This window comes from Patagioenas fasciata, chromosome 38 (assembly GCF_037038585.1).
Source record: "Patagioenas fasciata isolate bPatFas1 chromosome 38, bPatFas1.hap1, whole genome shotgun sequence".
Lineage (NCBI taxonomy): Eukaryota > Metazoa > Chordata > Aves > Columbiformes > Columbidae > Patagioenas > Patagioenas fasciata.
This window is the reverse complement of record NC_092557.1, coordinates 1,865,198-1,878,793: the sequence shown is the minus strand read 5'-3', so window position 1 is coordinate 1,878,793 and position 13,596 is coordinate 1,865,198. Positions and strand designations below refer to the sequence as shown.

At 58.7% G+C, this 13,596-nt stretch overlaps 1 protein-coding gene across 2 annotated transcripts in view; it reads right to left on the bottom strand.

The window, feature by feature from the left end:
- Nucleotides 1-3,451: 3,451 nt before the first annotated feature.
- Nucleotides 3,452-13,596, bottom strand: part of RABGGTA (Rab geranylgeranyltransferase subunit alpha) — a 40,371-nt gene continuing 30,226 nt past the window's right edge. For both annotated transcript variants that reach the window (XM_071801382.1, XM_071801383.1), the window contains exons 24-25: nucleotides 3,873-3,960; nucleotides 3,452-3,698 (exon numbers count right to left, since the gene is read on the bottom strand). In XM_071801382.1, the coding sequence (XP_071657483.1) occupies nucleotides 3,550-3,698; nucleotides 3,873-3,960 (237 nt within the window). In that variant the 3' untranslated portion in view covers nucleotides 3,452-3,549. The remainder of the gene's footprint in view (nucleotides 3,699-3,872; nucleotides 3,961-13,596) is intronic.

The following is a 13,596-nucleotide window of genomic DNA, read 5'->3' as shown; positions in this document are numbered from 1 at the left end:
GCGATTCCCGGCCCCTGTGCCTCCACTTATCTTTCAGAGAGCCGAGGGACGGAATCCACCTTCCACAGAGGAAAACGCCACGTGCGCTAACAGGGATCTTCTCGCAGTTGTCGCTTTCTCCATCGTAAGGAAAGCGAGGACACGCATGCTATAGAGCGCCCAAATAATATTTATCCGTAGTAGCCTACGGTTCGTTGCTCACCTTGGCTGAGTTCTGGGAGGTACATTTGAATGATCCACCGGGGATCGCCGCACGCTGCAAAGGTTCTGGAGACGAGATGCTCCTCCAGGAGAAGAGATTATATTAACAACTATTAATACAGCAATACAAACCGAAAAACAACACTCCATCTCCATCGTGGTCAGGAGTTTTGGGAAAATGCAAAGCACCTGGAAATAAATCAACAAATGAAACATAATGAGAAACAACTCTTCTACTACAGCTATTGTTAAACCTTCACTGTCCCTGAAGCTCTTACGTCAAACAGGCACCTCTGCTTGTCCAAAGACATCTGCCCACTTAGATTAAACATCTCAAAAGCTGCCGGCTGCTGAAGGAGCAGCAGAGAACCACCACCCAAGCTGCCCTGGAGCAGTAAGAGCTCCCTGCCCGGGGACCGGGGCTCAAATACCCAGGGCTCCGCCCACCCCTTCCCACAAACCCCTGGGAAAGGGGCGGGGTCATTCACCCCAGACCCCCTCACCACCCTTACCAAATTACCTGGAATCTCCCTGAAAATGGCAGCGCCTGCACTTTATTGCTGCTATTGCAGCTACAATGAGATTGAGTATGGATTTCAACTTCATTTTTCTAGGGAGCAAATAGAAAGTGAAATACCACCACCAGCACTCCAGCATCTTCATTGTAGTCAGGAATTTCAGGAAAATGCAAAGGACGTGGAATTGCATCAACAAATGAAAATTAATGACAAACAACCTTTCTACTACAACTGCTACTGAACCTTTGCTGCTCCTGAAGCTCTTACATCAAACAGACACCTCCGCTTGTCTAAAGACATCTACCCACTTAGATTAAACATCTCAAAAGCTGCTGAAGGAGCAGCAGAGAACCACCACCGAAGAGGCTCTGGAGCAGAATGAGCTCCCTGCCCGGGGACCGGGGCTCAAATACCCAGGGCTCCGCCCACCCCTTCCCACAAACCCCTGGGAAAGGGGCGGGGTCATTCACCCCAGACCCCCTCACCACCCTTACCAAATTACCTGGAACCTCCCTGAAAATGACAGCGCCTGCACTTTATTGCTGCTATTGCAGCTACAATGAGACCGAGTATGGATCTCAACTTAGTTTTTCTAGGGAGCAGATAGAAAGTGAAATACCACCACCAGCACTCCAGCATCTTCATTGTAGTCAGGAATTTCAGGAAAATGCAAAGGACCTGGAATTGAATCAACAAATGAAAAATAATAACAAACAACCTTTCTACTACAACTGCTACTGAACCTTTGCTGCTCCTGAAGCTCTTATGTCAAACAGACACCTCCGCTTGTCCAAAGACATCTACCCACTTAGATTAAACAGCTCAAAAGCTGCTGAAGGAGCAGCAGAGAACCACCACCCAAGAGGCTCTGGAGCAGAATGAGCTCCCTGCCCGGGGACCGGGGCTCAAATACCCAGGGCTCCGCCCACCCCTTCCCACAAACCCCTGGGAAAGGGGCGGGGTCATTCACCCCAGACCCCCTCACCACCCTTACCAAATTACCTGGAATCTCCCTGAAAATGACAGCACCTGCACTTTATTGCTGCTATTGCAGCTACAATGAGACCGAGTATGGATCTCAACTTAGTTTTTCTAGGGAGCAGATAGAAAGTGAAATACAACTGCCAGCACTCCATCTCCATTGTAGTCAGGAATTTTCGGAAAATGCAAAGCAGCTGGAACCGAATCAATGAATGAAACATAATGACAAACAACCTTTCTACTACAGCTGCTACTGAACCTTGGCTGCTCCTGGAGCTCGTACCTCGAACAGACACCTCCGCTTCTGCAAAGACGTCTGCCCATGTAGATTAAACGGCTCAAAAGCTGCCGAGGGGAGGGGTCGATCGTCCCAGGCCCCGCCCACCACCCTTATAAAATCACCTGGACCCTAACTATAAATGACAGCACCTGTGGGAGATTTAAGGGATGTTCTTAAGGTTGTTGTGCGGATGGGTTTCTGTTAGGTAGAGATTTATTTCTGACCTAGACAAAGCGACTCCGAGGCCGGCGCAAAGGCTGAAAAACACCACCTGTTATGAGGGTGAGGTAATTCTATAATAACGAGACCCGAACGTGGACGATATCCGATCAGCCGACGCGTGTTTGGAACGTGGACGCTTATCGGGAAATAACTGCTTATACAAGGAGGCTTGTCTCCGCAATAAATGGCTTCGCTTGAACTCGTGTTGAGTTGCGTGGAGTCCGTGAGTTTGCGCCCTCGCGAGCGGAGACCCCGACGTGATCCCTAAGGAGAATTTACGGAAGGCTTGCGACCACTGCGGGGAGCGAGCCCCAGCTGGAACGGCTCGGCTGGACCGGGACCGGGACGCGGGCTGCGGGCTGCGTGACTCCCGATTGACGGCTACGGAGCGACAGAGGAGGGATGAAGGATCCGATGTCGTCGCAACGGACGCCCAAAGAGGAGCGAGAGGAGATGGGGCAGAATATTTTTAAAGAAGAAGAAGAAATACTGGGGGGTTCTCCCGCATATTCTCTCTAAGAGAGGGGTGAAGTATGAGGAGAGTAACCTCAAAACACTGTTCATTTGGTGCAGAGGCAGTGGGTTTCCTGCTGAACTGTTAGGAGTTTTTCAAATAGAGACCTGGGAAAAAGTGGGAACTGTGTTGTGGAAGGCGATTAGTCGCAGTGAAAAATATATTCTCGGCCTTGTAACCACCTGCAAACTGGTAATTACTACGGTGAAGCAATTAAAACCTGGAAAGACTGTTATGAGCATTAGTGACTCAAAACTTTAACTTGAACTTTGGGATGATAGCTAAAATCCTAACCCTAAACCCTAACCCGGTGTGAAGTGGCCGGGGGGGAGGTGTGTTTACCTCATTTGCATATTTAATGAGGTAGTTTTCATAATCGGGTTTAATTTCCATAATCAGGGTCTCATTTGTTTCGTGTGTGTTTGGCTGTTTATTGTTTGAGTATTTCCTAGGGGTACGGCAATGTCATGTAATGGATCGGAACGTGTAATTTAGTTTTTTCTTCTTTTTCCACACAAAATACCTACAAGTCTGGTGCAGCAGTAGGGCTGTGGAAGCTCTAGGGGAGGACTGGAATTATTAATTAATTAATCAATTAGTTAATAATTAATTAAATGAATAATTCCAGTCCTTCGCCATCACAATCGCACAGCAGTGAACTCGTAAGAGCAAAGCAGCCGTCTGACAGACGCGCTCAGAACCAGGCGAGGCTGGGGTCACACAAACGGACTCGCATTGTGGTAACATCACTTTATTTATTGCCCCCCCCCCCACCCCCGTGCTTTAAGGTGGGTTGCGCGGGAGTGGGCGGAGTCTTCAGAGGCACCGACGAATCAGCTGAGAGCGATGGTCACCTGCGGGAGGAGCTCGGCCAGGCGGGCGCAGCGATCGGGGGCGGCGGCCAAGGGCGTGTCGGCCAATCGGATGCGGCGCAGCTGGGGGCAGGCGGCCAATGGGGTGAGGGCGGAGGCGTCGCCAATCGCTAAGGTCAGAGTCAAAGGGAAGAACCAATCAGAGCCTGACCCCAGCACCCCCAGTTCACCACAGTTCACCCCAGTTCACCCCAGTTCTCTTTGATCCGGTCGCACTGATCCCCATTGACCCCCACTGACCCCTCAGTGCCTCCCAGGCCCTCCAGTGTCCCCTTGGTTCTCACGGTTTCCATGGAGATCCAGTTCCTCCAGGTGGGGGAGGGGTGGGAAACCCTGCAGAGTTGTGACCTCGTTGAGTGACAAGTCCAGAACCTGCAGGGGAGGGGCAGCCGGATGCTTGGGTCCCTCCTGAACTCCTAGGTCCCCTCAGAACTCCTGGGTTATCCCCTGAACTCCTGGGTCCCCTCAGAACTCCTGGGTCCTTTGGGGCACTCCTGGGTCCTTTGGGGCACTCCTGGGTCCTTTGGGGCACTCCTGGGTGGTCCCCTCCTCATCTCTTGGGTCCCCCTCCTCATCTCTTGGGTCCCCCTCCTCATCTCTTGGGTCCCCCTCCTCATCTCTTGGGTCCCCCTCCTCATCTCTTCGGTCCCTCCCGAACTCTTGGGTCCTTTGGGGCACTCCTGGGTCCCCTCCTGAACTCTGGATCCTTTAAGGCACTCATGGGTCCCCTCCTGAACTCCTGGGGGGGTCCCCTCCTGAACTCCTGGGGGGGTCCCCTCCTCAACTCCTGGGGGGATCCCCTCCTGAACTCCTGGATCCCTCCTGAACTCTTAGGTCCCCTCTTGAAATCTTGGGTCCTTTGGGGCACTCCTGGGTCCCCTCCTGAACTCCTGGGTCCCCTCCTGAACTCCTGGGTCCCCTCCTGAACTCTTGGGTCCTTTGGGGCACTCCTGGGTCCCCCCCTGAACTCCTGGGTCCCCCCCTGAACTCCTGGGTCCCCCCCTGAACTCCTGGGTCCCCCCCTGAACTCCTGGGTCCTTTGGGGCACTCTTGGGTCCCCTCCTGAACTCCTGAGTCCCCTCAGAACTCCTGGGTCCGCTCCTAAACTCCTGGGTGGGTCCCCCCCTGAACTCTTGGGTCCCCCCCTGAACTCTTGGGTGCTTTGGGGCACTCCTGGGTCCCCCCTGAACTCCTGGGTCCCCTCCTGAACTCTTTGGTCCCCTTCCAAGCTCTCAGGTCTCGCCCTGAACTCCTGGGTCCCTCCTGAACTCCTGGGTGGGTCCCCCCCTTAACTCTTGGGTGCTTTGGGGCACTCTTGGGTCCCCTCCTGAACTCTTGGGTCCCCTCCTGAACTCTTGGGTCCTTTGGAGCACTCCTGGGTCCCCTCAGAACTCCTGGGTTCCCCCCTGAACTCTTGGGTCCCTCTTGAACTCTTGGATCCCCTCCTGAATTCCTGGGTCCCCCCCTGAACTCCTGGCTCTTGTCTTGAACTCTTGGGTCCCCTTCTAAGCTCTCGGGTCCCCCCTGAACTCTTGGGTCCCCTCCTGAACTCCTGAGTCCCCTCAGAACTCCTGTGTTCCCCCCTGAACTCCCGGGTCCTTTGGGGCACTCCTGGGTCCCCTCCTGAACTCTGGATCCTTTGGGGCACTCCTGGGTCCCTCCTGAACTCTGGATCCTTTGGGGCACTCCTGGGTCCCGCCCTGAACTCTTGGGTCCCCTTCTAAGCTCTTGGGTCCACTCCCGAACTCCTGGGTCCCCTCAGAACTCCTGGGTGGGTCCCCTCCCGAACTCCTGGGTGGGTCCCCTCTTGAACTCTTGGGTCCCTCTTGAACTCTTGGGTGCTTTGGGGCACTCCTGGGTCCCTCTTGAACTCTTGGGTGCTTTGGGGCACTCCTGAGTCCCCACGGAACTCCTGGCTCCCCTCCTGAACTCTTGGGTCCCCTTCTAAGCTCTCAGGTCCCCTCCTGAACTCTTGGGTCCCCTCCTGAACTCTTGGGTCCCTCCTGAACTCTTGGGTGGTTTGGGGCACTCCTGGGTCCCCTCAGAACTCCTGGGTGGGTCCCTCCTGAACTCCTTGGTGGGTCCCTCCTGAACTCCTGGCTCCTGTCCTGAACTCTTGGGTCCCCTTCTAAGCTCTCGGCTCCCCCCTGAACTCTTGGGTCCCCTCCTGAACTCCTGGGTCCTTTGGGGCACTGCTGGGTCCCTCCTGAACTCTTTGGTCCCCCCTGAGCTCTTGGGGGCCCCCCTGAACTCCTGGGTCCCCTCCTGAACTCGTGGGTTACTCCCTGAACTCCTGGGTCCTTTGAGGCACTCCTGGGTCCCTCCTGAACTCCTGGGTCCCCCCTCCTGAACTCCTGGGTCCCCTCCCGAATTCCTGGGTCCCTCCCGAACTCCTGGGTCCTTTGGGGCACTGCTGGGTCCCCTCAGAACTCTCGGGTCCCCTCCTGAACTCCTGAGTCCCCTCAGAACTCCTGGGTCTGCTCCTAAACTCCTGGGTGGGTCCCCCCCTGAACTCTTGGGTCCCTCTTGAACTCTTGGATCCCCTCCTGAACTCCTGTGTTCCCCCCTGAACTCCTGGGTCCTTTGGGGCACTGCTGGGTCCCCCCCTGAACTCTTGGGTCCCTCCTGAACTCTTGGGTGCTTTGGGGCACTCCTGGGTCCACCCTGAACTCCTGGCTCCCCTCCTGAACTCTTGGGTCCCCTTCTAAGCTCTCAGGTCTGGCCCTGAACTCCTGGGTCCCTCCTGAACTCCTGGGTGGGTCCCCCCCTGAACTCTTGCATCCCCCCCTGAACTCTTGGGTCCTTTGGAGCACTGCTGGGTCCCTCCTGAACTCCTGGTCCCCCTCCTGAACTCTTCGGTCCACCCTGAGCTCTTGGGGGCCCCCCTGAACTCCTGGGTCCCCTCCTGAACTCGTGGGTTACTCCCTGAACTCCTGGGTCCTTTGGGGCACTGCTGGGTCCCTCCTGAACTGCTGGGTCCCTCTTGAACACTTGGGTCCCCTCCCGAATTCCTGGGTCCCTCCCGAACTCCTGGGTGCTTTGGGGCACTGCTGGGTCCCCTCAGAACTCTCGGGTTCCCTCCTGAACTCCTGAGTCCCCTCAGAACTCTTGGGTCCCCCCCTGAACTCTTGGGTCCCTCCTGAACTCTTGGGTCCCCTCCTGAACTCTTGGGTCCTTTGGAGCACTCCTGGTCCCCTCAGAACTCCTGGGTTCCCCCCTGAACTCTTGGGTCCCTCTTGAACTCTTGGATCCCCTCCTGAACTCCTGGGTGGGTGCCCTCCTGAATTCCTGGGTCCCCCCCTGAACGCCTGGCTCCTGTCTTGAACTCTTGGGTCCCCTTCTAAGCTCTTGGGTCCCCCCTGAACTCCTGGGTCCCCTCCTGAACTCCTGGGTCCCCTCCTGAACTCCTGGGTCCCCCCTGAACTCTTGGGTCCCCTCCTGAACTCCTGAGTCGCCTCAGAACTCGTGGGTTACTCCCTGAACTCCCAGGTCCTTTGGGGCACTGCTGGGTCCCCTCCTGAACTCTTGGGTCCCTCCTGAACTCTTGGGTCCCTCCTGAACTCCTGGGTGGGTCCCCCTCCTCATCTCTTGGGTCCCCCTCCTCATCTCTTGGGTCCCCCTCCTCATCTCTTTGGTCCCCTCCTGAACTCCTGGATCCTTTGGGGCACTCCTGGGTCCCTCCTGAACTCTTGGGTCCCTCCCGAACTCCTGGATCCTTTGGGGCACTCCTTGGTCCCGCCCTGAACTCCTGGGTCCCCTCCTGAACTCTGGATCCTTTAAGGTACTCCTAGGTCTCCCCCCTGAACTCCTGGGGGGTCCCCTCCAGAACCCTTAGGTCCCCTCTTGAACTCTTGGGTCCTTTGGGGCACTCTTGGGTCCCCTCAGAACTCCTGGGTCCTTTGGGGCACTCCTGGGTCCTTTGGGGCACTCTTGGGTCCCCTCCTGAACTCCAGGGTCCCTCCTGAACTCCTGGGTCCTTTGGGGCACTGCTGGGTCCCCTCAGAACTCTCAGGTCCCCTCCTGAACTCCTGAGTCCCCTCAGAACTCCTGGGTCCGCTCCTAAACTCCTGGGTGGGTCCCCCCTGAACTCTTGGGTCCCCCCCTGAACTCTTGGGTCCCTCCTGAACTCTTGGGTGCTTTGGGGCACTCCTGGGTCCCCCCTGAACTCCTGGCTCCCCTCCTGAACTCTTTGGTCCCCTTCTAAGCTCTCAGGTCCCACCCTGAACTCCTGGGTCCCTCCTGAACTCCTGGGTGGGTCCCCTCCTGAACTCTTGGGTCCCCTCCTGAACTCTTGGGTCCTTTGGAGCACTCTTGGGTCCCCCCTGAACTCTTGGGTCCCCTCAGAACTCTTGGGTCCCCCTTGAACTCTTGGGACCCTCCTGAACTCCTGGGGCCCCTCCTGAACTCCTGGGTCCCCTCCTGAACTATTGGGTCCCCTCCTGAACTCTTGGGTCCTTTGGGGCACTCCTGGGTCCCCTCAGAACTCCTGGGTTCCCCCATGAACTCCTGGGTCCTTTGGGGCACTCCTGGGTCCCCTCCTGAACTCCTGGGTCCCTCGTGAACTCCTGGCTCCCGTCCTGAACTCTTGGGTCCCCTTCTAAGCTCTCAGGTCGCCCCTGAACTACTGGGTCCCCTCCTGAACTCCTGGGTCCCCTCAGAACTCCTGTGTTCCCCCCTGAACTCCCGGGTCCTTTGGGGCACTGCTGGGTCCCCTCCTGAACTCTTGGGTCCCTTGGGGCACTCCTGGGTCCCCCCCGAACTCCTGGGTCCCCCCCCTGAACTCCTGGGTCCCTCCTGAACTCTGGATCCGTTGGGGCACTCCTGGGTCCCACCGTGAACTCCTGGGTCCCGCCCTGAACTCTTGGGTCCCCTTCTAAGCTCTCGGGTCCCCCCTGAACTCTTGGGTCCCCTCCTGAACTCTTGGGTCCCCTCCTGAACTCTTGGGTCCCCTCCTGAACTCTTGGGTCCCTCCTGAACTCTTGGGTGCTTTGGGGCACTCCTGGGTCCCCCTGGAACTCCTGGCTCGCCTCCTGAACTCTTGGGTCCCCTTCTAAGCTCTCAGGTCCCACCCTGAACTCCAGGGTCCCGCCTGAACTCCTGGGTGGGTCCCCTCCTGAACTCTTGGGTCCCCTCCTGAACTCTTGGGTCCCTCCTGAACTATTGGGTCCTTTGGGGCACTCCTGGGTCCCCCCCTGAACTCCTGGCTGGGTCCCCCCCTGAACTCCTGGCTGGGTCCCCCCCTGAACTCCTGGCTGGGTCCCCCCCTGAACTCCTGGCTGGGTCCCCTCCTGAACTCTTGGGTCCCCTCCTGAACTCTTGGGTCCCTCCGGAACTCTTGGGTCCTTTGGGGCACTCCTGGGTCCCCCCCTGAACTCCTGGGTTCCCCCCTGAACTCTTGGGTCCCTCTTGAACTCTTGGATCCCCTCCTGAACTCCTGGGTGGGTGCCCTCCTGAATTCCTGGGTCCCCCCCTGAAGTCCTGGCTCTTGTCTTGAACTCTTGGTTCCCCTTCTAAGCTGTCGGGTCCCCCCTGAACTCTTGGGTCCCCTCCTGAACTCCTGGGTCCCCTCCTGAACTCCTGGATCCCCTCCTGAACTCCTGGGTCCCCCCTGAACTCTTGGGTCCCCTCCTGAACTCCTGAGTCGCCTCAGAACTCCTGTGTTCCCCCCTGAACTCCCGGGTCCTTTGGGGCACTGGTGGGTCCCCTCCTGAACTCTTGGGTCCCTCCTGAACTCTTGGGTCCCTCCTGAACTCTTGGGTCCCTCCTGAACTCTTGGGTCCCCTCCTGAACTCTTGGGTCCCCTCCTGAACTCTTGGGTCCCCTCCTGAACTCTTGGGTCCCTCCTGAACTCTTGGGTCCCTCCTGAACTCTTGGGTGCTTTGGGGCACTCCTGGGTCCCCCTGGAACTCCTGGCTCCCCTCCTGAACTCCTGGGTGGGTCCCTCCTCATCTCTTGGGTCCCCTCCTCATCTCTTGGGTCCCCTCCTCATCTCTTGGGTCCCCTCCTCATCTCTTGGGTCCCTCCTCATCTCTTGGGTCCCTCCTGAACTCTTGGGTCCCCTCCTGAACTCTTGGGTCCCCTCCTGAACTCTTGGGTCCCTCCTGAACTCTTGGGTCCCTCCTGAACTCTTGGGTCCCTCCTGAACTCTTGGGTGCTTTGGGGCACTCCTGGGTCCCCCTGGAACTCCTGGCTCGCCTCCTGAACTCTTGGGTCCCCTTATAAGCTCTCAGGTCCCACCCTGAACTCCAGGGTCCCGCCTGAACTCCTGGGTGGGTCCCCTCCTGAACTCTTGGGTCCCCTCCTGAACTCTTGGGTCCCTCCGGAACTCTTGGGTCCTTTGGGGCACTCCTGGGTCCCCCCCTGAACTCCTGGCTGGGTCCCCCCCTGAACTCCTGGCTGGGTCCCCCCCTGAACTCTTGGGTCCCCTCCTGAACTCTTGGGTCCCTCCAGAACTCTTGGGTCCTTTGGGGCACTCCTGGGTCCCCCCCTGAACTCCTGGGTTCCCCCCTGAACTCTTGGGTCCCTCTTGAACTCTTGGATCCCCTCCTGAACTCCTGGGTGGGTGCCCTCCTGAATTCCTGGGTCCCCCCCTGAACTCCTGGCTCTTGTCTTGAACTCTTGGGTCCCCTTCTAAGCTGTCGGGTCCCCCCTGAACTCCTGGGTCCCCTCCTGAACTCCTGGGTCCCCTCAGAACTCCTGGGTCCCCTCCTGAACTCCTGGGTCCCCCCTGAACTCTTGGGTCCCCTCCTGAACTCCTGAGTCGCCTCAGAACTCGTGGGTTACTCCCTGAACTCCCGGGTCCTTTGGGGCACTGCTGGGTCCCCTCCTGAACTCTTGGGTCCCCTCCTGAACTCTTGGGTCCCCTCCTGAACTCTTGGGTCCCCTCCTGAACTCTTGGGTCCCCTCCTGAACTCTTGGGTCCCCTCCTGAACTCTTGGGTCCCCTCCTGAACTCTTGGGTCCCCTCCTGAACTCTTGGGTCCCCTCCTGAACTCTTGGGTCCCTCCTGAACTCTTGGGTCCCTCCTGAACTCTTGGGTGCTTTGGGGCACTCCTGGGTCCCCCTGGAACTCCTGGCTCCCCTCCTGAACTCCTGGGTGGGTCCCTCCTCATCTCTTGGGTCCCCCTCCTCATCTCTTGGGTCCCCCTCCTCATCTCTTGGGTCACCTCCTGAACTCTTGGGTCCCTCCTGAACTCTTGGGTGCTTTGGGGCACTCCTGGGTCCCCCTGGAACTCCTGGCTCCCCTCCTGAACTCCTGGGTGGGTCCCTCCTCATCTCTTGGGTCCCCCTCCTCATCTCTTGGGTCCCCCTCCTCATCTCTTGGGTCCCCTCCTGAACTCTTGGGTCCCCCTCCTCATCTCTTGGGTCCCCCTCCTCATCTCTTTGGTCCCCTCCTGAACTCCTGGATCCTTTGGGGCACTCTTGGGTCCCTCCTGAACTCTTGGGTCCCTCCCGAACTCCTGGATCCTTTGGGGCACTCCTTGGTCCCGCCCTGAACTCCTGGGTCCCCTCCTGAACTCTGGATCCTTTAAGGTACTCCTGGGTCCCCCCCTGAACTCCTAGGTCTCCCCCCTGAACTCCTGGGGGGGTCCCCTCCAGAACCCTTAGGTCCCCTCTTGAACTCTTGGGTCCTTTGGGGCACTCTTGGGTCCCCTCAGAACTCCTGGGTTCCCCCCTGAACTCCTGGGTCATTTGGGGCACTCCTGGGTCCTTTGGGGCACTCTTGGGTCCCCTCCTGAACTCCTGGGTCCTTTGGGGCACTGCTGGGTCCCCTCAGAACTCTCAGGTCCCCTCCTGAACTCCTGAGTCCCCTCAGAACTCCTGGGTCCCCTCCTAAACTCCTGGGTGGGTCCCCCCCTGAACTCTTGGGTCCCCCCCTGAACTCTTGGGTCCCCCCCTGAACTCTTGGGTGCTTTGGGGCACTCCTGGGTCCCCCTGGAACTCCTGGGTCCCCTCCTGAACTCCTGGGTCCCCTCCTGAACTCCTGGGTCCCCTCCTGAACTCTTGGGTCCTTTGGGGCACTCCTGGGTCCCCTCCTGAACTCCTGGGTCCCTCCTGAACTCCTGGCTCTTGTCTTGAACTCTTGGGTCCCCTTCTAAGCTCTCAGGTCCCCCCTGAACTCTTGGGTCCCCTCCTGAACTCCTGGGTGGGTCCCTCCTCATCTCTTGGGTCCCCTCCTCATCTCTTGGGTCCCCTCCTCATCTCTTGGGTCCCTCCTCATCTCTTGGGTCCCTCCTGAACTCTTGGGTCCCCTCCTGAACTCTTGGGTCCCCTCCTGAACTCTTGGGTCCCTCCTGAACTCTTGGGTCCCTCCTGAACTCTTGGGTCCCTCCTGAACTCTTGGGTGCTTTGGGGCACTCCTGGGTCCCCCTGGAACTCCTGGCTCGCCTCCTGAACTCTTGGGTCCCCTTCTAAGCTCTCAGGTCCCACCCTGAACTCCAGGGTCCCGCCTGAACTCCTGGGTGGGTCCCCTCCTGAACTCTTGGGTCCCCTCCTGAACTCTTGGGTCCCTCCGGAACTCTTGGGTCCTTTGGGGCACTCCTGGGTCCCCCCCTGAACTCCTGGCTGGGTCCCCCCCTGAACTCCTGGCTGGGTCCCCCCTGAACTCCTGGCTGGGTCCCCCCCTGAACTCCTGGGTGGGTCCCTCCTCATCCCTTGGGTCCCCCTCCTCATCTCTTGGGTCCCCTCCTGAACTCTTGGGTCCCCCTCCTCATCTCTTGGGTCCCCCTCCTCATCTCTTTGGTCCCCTCCTGAACTCCTGGATCCTTTGGGGCACTCCTGGGTCCCTCCTGAACTCTTGGGTCCCTCCCGAACTCCTGGATCCTTTGGGGCACTCCTTGGTCCTGCCCTGAACTCCTGGGTCCCCTCCTGAACTCTGGATCCTTTAAGGTACTCCTGGGTCCCCCCCTGAACTCCTAGGTCTCCCCCCTGAACTCCTGGGGGGGTCCCCTCCAGAACCCTTAGGTCCCCTCTTGAACTCTTGGGTCCTTTGGGGCACTCTTGGGTCCCCTCAGAACTCCTGGGTTCCCCCCTGAACTCCTGGGTCCTTTGGGGCACTCCTGGGTCCTTTGGGGCACTCTTGGGTCCCCTCCTGAACTCCAGGGTCCCTCCCGAACTCCTGGGTCCTTTGGGGCACTGCTGGGTCCCCTCAGAACTCTCAGGTCCCCTCCTGAACTCCTGAGTCCCCTCCTAAACTCCTGGGTGGGTCCCCCCCTGAACTCTTGGGTCCCCCCCTGAACTCTTGGGTCCCCCCTGAACTCTTGGGTCCCCCCCTGAACTCTTGGGTCCCTCCTGAACTCTTGGGTGCTTTGGGGCACTCCTGGGTCCCCCCTGAACTCCTGGCTCCCCTCCTGAACTCTTTGGTCCCCTTCTAAGCTCTCAGGTCTGGCCCTGAACTCCTGGGTCCCTCCTGAACTCCTGGGTGGGTCCCCTCCTGAACTCTTGGGTCCTTTGGAGCACTCTTGGGTCCCCCCTGAACTCTTGGGTCCCCCTCAGAACTCTTGGGTCCCCCTTGAACTCCTGGGGCCCCTCCTGAACTCCTGGGTCCCCTCCTGAACTCCTGGGTCCCCTCCTGAACTCTTGGGTCCTTTGGGGCACTCCTGGGTCCCCTCAGAACTCCTGGGTTCCCCCATGAACTCCTGGGTCCTTTGGGGCACTCCTGGGTCCCCTCCTGAACTCCTGGGTCCCTCCTGAACTCCTGGGTCCCTCCTGAACTCCTGGCTCCCGTCCTGAACTCTTGGGTCCCCTTCTAAGCTCTCAGGTCCCCCCTGAACTCCTGGGGCCCCTCCTGAACTCCTGGGTCCCTCCTGAACTCCTGGGTCCCGTCCTGAACTCTTGGGTCCCCTTCTAAGCTCTCAGGACCCCCTGAACTCCTGGGTCCCCCCCCTGAACTCCTGGGTCCCTCCTGAACTCTGGATCCGTTGGGGCACTCCTGGGTCCCCTCCTGAACTCCTGGGTCCCCTCCTGAACTCCTGGGTCCCCTCCTGAACTCTTGGGTCCCCTCCTGAAC